Below are 7906 nucleotides of genomic sequence, written 5' to 3' on the forward strand. Positions count from 1 at the left end.
TCTGTTTATAAGCCTGTGTAAGGCAAAAGTAGTCCTAAAGTGACAGAGATTGGGAGGTGCTTGTGCACATGTAATCTACTACATCTCAAGGAAAACCTGACTTCCTCCATGTAGCACTGACATTCAGGTACCCAGGGAAGGTATTTATTTATGGAGAAGGAAACTGTTGAGGGTTCAGTTCATCCGCCATACTCTCACAGCATGACACAATGCTACAAGCAAAGGAATAAAGACAGCAGTATGCTGTAAGTAATAGACACATTCAGTTCTAAAGCACATACCTCTTCCTGAACATCAAGTTCATCATCAGGCCGGCTTGTTTCTGTGAATTCTATGGGTTCTTTAGACTCCTGCATGAGCGAAATCTTGGCAAAAAGAAATTAAGAAAAGTGAGTTACATGTTGTCCATATTATTGAAATTGGTTTATTACTCTGAAGTACCTTAAGATAATTTCCACAACTTACAAGAGTCTGTTGTTTACTGTTCCTTGACAAAGCTGTTGATTTAGTTCAGCAGAGATCACAACTTCAATGTTGAAAAGCTTTTGGTCCTGCCTTTCCTCATGTGACTACTTACGGCTTTGTAAAAATCATAAAAGCAGAATCCATCTCTAAACTGCTGTATAACTTTGTCAAAATGCCAATCTCTACTGTAAAATGGTAGTATGCAAAAATTATCAAAAAATAAGGGTCCCATCCTAGTTATTTATCAGTAATATTAATTTTCAAAGAATCACAGAATGGTAGGGGTTGGAAGGGACCTCTGAAGATCATCTGTTCCACCCCCCCTGCCAAGGCAGGATCACCTAGGGCAGGCTGCACAGAAACGCGTCCAGTCGCGTTTTGAAGGTCTCCAGAGAAGGAGACTCCACAACTTCTCTGGGCGGCCTGCTCCAGTGCTCCATCACCCTCACAGAAAAGAAGTTTTCCCTCATGTTGAGGTGGAACTTCCTGTGCTGCAGTTTGTGCCCATTGCCCCTCGTCCCATCACTGGGCACTACTGAAAAGAGACTGGCTCCATCCTCCTGACAGCCACCCTTCAGGTATTTATAGACCTTGATAAGGTCCCCTCTGAGGCTTCTCTTCTCCAGACTAAACAGCCCCAGGTCTCTCAGCCTTTCCTCATGTGAGATTTGTTCCAGTCCCTTCATCATCCTCATAGCCCTCTGTTGGACTCGCTCCAAAAGTTCCCTGTCTCTCTTGAACTGGGGAGCCCAGAACTGGACACAACACTCTACATGAGGCCTCACCAGCGCAGAGTAGAGGAGGAGGATAACCCCTCTCAACCTACTGGTCACACTCTTCTTAATGCACCCCAGGATACTATTGACCCTCTTGGTCACCAGGGCACATTGCTGTCCTATGGATAACTTAGCGTTTACCAGGACTCCAAGGTCCTTCTCCGTGGAGCTGCTTTCCAGGAGGTCAACCCTTAACCTGTACTGGTGCATGGGGTTGTTCCTCCCCAGGTGCAGAACTCTACACTTGTCCTTGCTAAATTTCATGAGGTTCCCCTCCACCCAACTCTCCAGTCTGTCCAGATCCTGTTGAACGGCAGCACAGCCTGCTGGTATATCAGCCACTCCTCCCAGTTTTGTATCATCAGCAAACTTGCATTCCAGCCCTTCATCTAGGTCATTGATGAAGATGATGAACAAGACCGGACCTAGGACTGATCCCTGGGGAACACCACTAGCTACAGACCTCCAACTGGACTCTGCACTGCTGACCACAACCCTTTGAGCTCTGTTGCTTAGCCAGTTCTCGATCCATCTCACAGTCCACTCATCCAACCCATACTTCATGAGCTTCACTATGAGAATGTTATGGGAGACAGTGTCAAAAGCCTTACTGAAGTCAAGGTAAACCACATCCACTGCTCTCCCTTCATCTACTCAGCTAGTCACTCCATTATAGAAGGTTATCAGGTTGGTGAAGCATGATGTCCCCGTGAATCCATGCTGACTACTCCTGATAACTTTCTTTTCATCCATGTGCCTAGAGTAATTTTAATTACTACTTATTCACAATACTGTAATAGTGATTGCTAGGGAAGGAATTGTGGTGAAAAGGCAGGAGAGCATTATAAGGCCATTTTCCTAATGCAGGCCCACATCTTTAAATGCTACAGAGTGTTCTGGTTATCTCAAAAAACACAGAATACAACTAGGAAATGCACAGAGAAGGACAGTAGGAATGAACACTAGAGTGGAACAGCTTTCATGCACACTCACATCAAGGAGAAAGGGACTCTTCAGCTTTGATCAGAGGTATATGAAAATATTAGTAGTGTTGGGAAAGGGAGCAGGGAATGATTATTCATTGCAACTAGCAATCCAGAAATCCAACAGGCTTAAAACAAACGTGAAATATTTGTCATATGACATATTTAAAATATAGGATAGTGTCAAGCTAAAACACGTAAAGGCATTCCAAAAGGAGTATGACAGACACATTGAAGAAAACTCCATCTGTGATGATTAAATATAATGGTCCAAATGCAACCTCCAGCTGAGGAAGTTCTTAAGCTGGCAGTTGTCAGAAACTAGAAAATGTGTCTTAGGATGAAGTGTTTCATCCTACCATATGTCCTGTTTCTCGGGTTCTTTTCACTAACAAGATCCTGGGGTTGACAGACCATTCCTTTGATCTGGCAAAATATTCCTGTACTACGGAAGCTGTCCAATTTACTAGACTCTCACTTTATTTGTACTACAGCTCTATGACTAGTTTTCGAACGTGCCATGCTGTAATGGAAATTGCAAGAAGGAACTCTTAGATAATAGAAGGAAGGGAAACTTACTACTGGATATCCTTACCTTCTCAAATATGGGATCATGGTTGTCACTGTATGTCATTTGATTCCGTATGTAAAGCACGGCATCATGGACAGTCAAGAAGAATATGTCTTTTGACATATCATCAAAGAAGGCACTCCGTTCCAGTTGAGAGATAAGGTTGTCTGAATAAAAGAAAGTCATAACAGGTTAATACAATTTGAAGTAATTTAAGAAATAAATGTGAAAATACATGGTTGAAACTATCAGAAATCAAACATACAGCCAAATCAATCAATCAATCAATCAATCAATCGTAGCTTTGTCTTGGCTTTTACTTTCCACATTTCCTTTAAACACCACCATTCTTTGTGTCCCACCACAGCCCACCGTGTTTATCAGTGTGATAATTCACATTTTTATTAGAACAAATGCTCCCACAGACACATCTAGAGATCCCTTCTCATCCCTTCTCATCTTCATTTTATTCTTTGCATGAGTGGTAGCAGAAATATTTGGATGTTTACCTTGATATGAAGCAAAGTATACTCTCACATCAATTCTCTCAAACTCTCTAATTATCTAAAAAAAATAAAAGTTTGCAACAAGGACATAAATCAATAAAATCTGTAAGAAGAAAATACTTATATGTCTATATGTCTAAATATGTAATGTACAGGCACACACACACACTTCATTTGTTTCTGAGTGTCTTCATTCCAAAATGTATGTTTTGTTTATTCATCATAAATAAGGAACTGCTATACTTTGCTATACTTAAAGATCCAGTAGTGAAGTACCTGGTTGCTGAAGTGGCGTATCTTCGGCTATGTAAGTGGAACTTCAATTTTACACGTACATACATTGCTGCCTATTGAGGTTCTCATTCTGTTCTCATAATATGAATAATCACATCTCTTCAAGTGAAAACCACATGGGCCTGAGCAAGCTTTACTTCTCCCCATGTATGTGTGATATGATACAGTCTTTCATTTGCACATGCAAATTTTTTTTACACAGATTTTTCCCTCATGCAGTGCACCAGATGGACCTGTTCTTGGATGAAAAAGCTGCATGTGGAAAGAGTCACGTCTGTGGACCCCATATCTCTTTTATCTCAGAAGCCAGAATTGAATCGAAACTAGGCAGAAGGCTGAAGCAAGGTGTACAGCATTCTTGTATTTCAGTTAGTTAAAAGGTGGGAAACTGGCTTCTGCCCCTGGCTCCCTGGTGGCAGGCAAGTCTCTTAGAATAGTATTTTCAGAGGTGATTGCTAATTCCATCCCCTTCTGTTCATTGATAAACTGGAGTCTTGGTAATCTAAGATCTGGTTTATAGAGAGGCTAAGCAGTCTCAGCTGCAAAACGAAGTTAGTGAAAGCAGCAATCTGAACATACAAAGTATCATAAAGGACTAAAGACTCAACAGCTTGGTCCTACACACTTGTAACTGGGCACCAAAAAATAATGGAAATACTTGGTCTTAATCTCTTCACCTCATTTCCTTCTCCCTAAACTAGGGATATTATCTCCTTATTACATAGTTTGATGTTTGAAGATGAATTAATGTATGTTGATGAAGCGCTCTGATATTAGCCACAGAAAACCCCATCAAGAAATGAATCACTCTTCCCTCCTTCCTAATTTAAATAATATGGAATGAATAAATAAATCTTGTGGCTAAAGACTGAAGTGATAGTAAGTGGAAATTTTTACTACCTCTGTGTTGAGTGAGCATCATCCTGTGCCCAGATTAAAGCAGGAGGCATGTGGAAAGAAAATATATAACTAAAATATTTCATAACATATGCATACAAGGGGACCACATTTTGCAATTCTAATTTCAGAGTACTTGACCGTGCGACCTTCATATTGTTCTTTTGTTGTTTTTTTCCCCACCTAAAATATGCACACCCCATTATTCTACTTCTTGCTGTATAAGTTTTAAAGGTATTTTTCAACAACAGAGTTTTAAAAACTCAGAAATTAACTTCAGCTAACAGCTCTTGATTCAGATAGTACTGACTAGTTTCATTTTCATGGAACACCAGAAAAAAATGCCCTTACCGTTTTTATTGATCTCACAGCTACAATATCCAAGAAGGTCACTGCTCCAAAATCAAGAATGAGACTGTGGATGGGCACCTTGGGGATGTTGACTTTGACTGGGAGTTCTGAATTCCAGTCCACCTGGATTTCTACTTCTTTGGTGGGAACTTGAAGATCTTCTTTGTCTTCAGGTTCCTCATCAGTCTCAAAAGCTTCATTATTAATACCAGGCTCACTGATGATGCCATTCTAATGTGCAGATAACAAATGGAATATAGCATTTAATCATGGAGAAAGTTTTGGAGTTACAGGAAGTACTTCCCTGTGATAACTTCTGTTTCAGGAATGGACAAGACGGATGCCTGTGACCAGTACCCCCTGCTTCCAACCCCTGGTAATGTGGTTAGTGTAACTAACACCATTTTATAAAGCAAGCAGCCATTCCCTCTGACCGAGCAGGTCATGTATTCGTTCCCTTTCCCCTTGTTCTCAGGCCTTGAAGGTCCTGTGAACCAAGTAGACAAACCAAACAGATTTCTTCTTCCCTCCCTGCTGGCCTCAAGATTCCTGGGTGCCAGGCTGATTATTCCCTTCATTGCTGGCCTTGAAGGTCCCAGGCACCCGGCCAACCAGGTGTTGTTGTATGACTCCATCACAGAACAGGGAAGCGTAACAGCACACAGACCACTGTCTATCAAATCAAGCAGTTGCAAGTCCTAAGCGGGGAATCTGGACCGGAACTGCTGCTGGACAGTGAGACCTCTGACCCTCCGGTGGCCAGGGACACCTCCATCGTCACCGGCTTCCTCTGAGGACTGGGTGAGTGACTCGTCTTCTTTTAGTGATGTTTGAGCCTAGATTATGATTGTCATATTGATACATCAAACCACATATTCAGATCTGACCCAATCTGCAGAGGGTCCAGGTGATTAGAAACCATAAGTTAAGTTAGTGTCTAGGTGATTAGAAGCTATAAGTTAAGTTGTAGTATAAATTCTGTATTACGCTACTTATAAATTGTACTACATTGATTCTGTTTGCAGGAATCCTGTGCCATTCTAGTCATAAATTCTGTGCTATAATGATCATAAAATCCTGTTAGGAAAAATAAAGCTTTAATTGTAACTATAATTTAGTGCCATCATCATTCTGCCAAGGATCCCAAAAAGAACCTGTCTATCCCCTTAGTGTCGGGTCACAATACTGCATCCAAGAATTTAAAGAAAAACAAGATAGAGCACATCATTACCTCCCCCTCTGTGCAGTGTATATCCTTTCCTCTTTTTTTCTTTTTTAAAAAAGCATCTTCCTACAAAAAGGCCACTATCCAGAAAAAAAATACCTCAGAGCTACTCCCTCCCCCAATAGCTTTATTTCTAGGAGATATTTTTCAGCTTTGAATTAAATGATCTGAGGTATGGAACACCTCTCCTATGAGGACAGGCTGAGAGAGTTGGGGTTGTTCAGCCTGGAGAAGAGAAGGCTCCAGGGAGACCTTACTGCAGCCTTCCAGTACTTAAAGGGGGCCTGTAAGAAAGATGGAGACAGACTTTTTAGCAGGGCTTGTTGTGATAGGACAAGGAGTAATGGTTTTAAACTGAAAGAGGACAGATTTAGACTAGATCTAAGGAAGAAGTTTTTCATAATGAGGGTGGTAAAACACGGGCACAGGTTGCCCAGAGAGGTGGTAGATGCCCCATTGCTGGAAACCTTCAAGGTCAGGTTGGATGGGGCTCTGAGCAACCTTGTCTAGTTGAAGATGTCCCTGCTCATTGTAGGGTGTTGGACGATGACCTTCAAAGCTCCCTTCCAACCCAAAGATTCTATGATTTATGATACTATATATGATAACATGGTAAAATGACTAGGTCAAAAGCTGGAATGTCACATAACTGAGCATTTCACTGCATCATAGATCGTAATATATACAGGAAATACCGCATCCTGCACTGAGAGCAATGACAACAGAAAACCCGTTTCTAACTTTCAGGTCTGGAGACTTAATAGGCTGCCTGTACTTGTCCATTCCTGTAAGTGTTTAATTATTGAAATGTACATTCCATACCCAGAGGAACGTATGCTGCTTTCTTTAAAGAGGATGCGGAAGGCTATGCCTACTAGCCAGTTGATACAGCTCACCTGTGCATCGGAAGCTGGATAATAGCAGCATGTACACATGAAGGAGACAGTGCTTTTGCTGCACAGAGACAATCTGAGGTGGTGAGGGGTAGAGGTAAGATCAGGGAATCTCTTGCTCTCACAGCTGCCAGAATCTGTGGGGTCTTTGGCAATAGATGTACTGCTCTGCTAAGTCTCCTTCAGGTCCCAAACTTCCTACCATAGTAATAAGTCACACTTTTCCATCTTTATTTTGAAGATAAGTATAGAGAAATTCATAATTAAGGCTAAAGTAATAGGCTGTATCAGTAATTCTTTGAGAAAGAATAAAAAGAATCGTTTTACCTTTGTAGCTTTTAATTTCCCCTTCTTGATTAGTTTTTGTATCTTCCTCAGTGCTTTAAGTCTCTTATTATATACCTTGACTGCATCAAATCCCACCTGCAGAAAAAGGATCAAAATTATTTATTTTTACCTAGATATAATTCTGAGGAAATCTCGAAGACAGTTGAGAAGCATCCAAAACCATCATATATTACATACTGTGGATTTGAGGCTGCTTTTCAGTCCATCGATGTTAGCATAAAAAATTGGACTTGAAAACTTGAGAATCTTCACACCATCTGGTTCTATAACCTGTTGCCAAAGAATATAAGGTTAATTACCAACAACCATATTTTGGCTAATAAGAAGCAGTTTAACTGTTTTGACAGTTCAGCTACATATCTAATTCACAAAAAATGGTGCATCTTTGCTGATAATTGAAGTGATTCAGTTTTTAGAAGCTTTCAGCCCCAGCATGCAATATCGACCAACCATCTGGATGAAGATGAAGAATTTAATGCTGAAACTTATTATTTTGTAGCACTGCACTTCCAAATTGAAGTTACAGAATCACAGAATCATAGAATAGTTTGGGTTGGAAGGGGATCTTAAAGGTCATCTAGTCCAATCCCCTGCAAT

General features: G+C 40.8%; 1 protein-coding gene across 1 annotated transcript; it reads right to left on the minus strand.

The window, feature by feature from the left end:
* Nucleotides 1–281: 281 nt before the first annotated feature.
* On the minus strand, nucleotides 282–7579 carry LOC104622306 (pendrin-like; the record flags this gene model as incomplete). The annotated part of the gene is made up of 6 exons (XM_010289045.1): nucleotides 282–365; nucleotides 2820–2962; nucleotides 3305–3359; nucleotides 4844–5074; nucleotides 7289–7384; nucleotides 7487–7579. Coding segments are annotated over 6 exons (702 nt in total), but the record flags the coding sequence as incomplete, so codon positions are not given.
* Between the last annotated feature and the right edge of the window lie 327 nt (nucleotides 7580–7906).

Source organism: Phaethon lepturus, unplaced genomic scaffold, assembly GCF_000687285.1.
Source record: "Phaethon lepturus isolate BGI_N335 unplaced genomic scaffold, ASM68728v1 scaffold15866, whole genome shotgun sequence".
NCBI classification, from domain to species: domain Eukaryota; kingdom Metazoa; phylum Chordata; class Aves; order Phaethontiformes; family Phaethontidae; genus Phaethon; species Phaethon lepturus.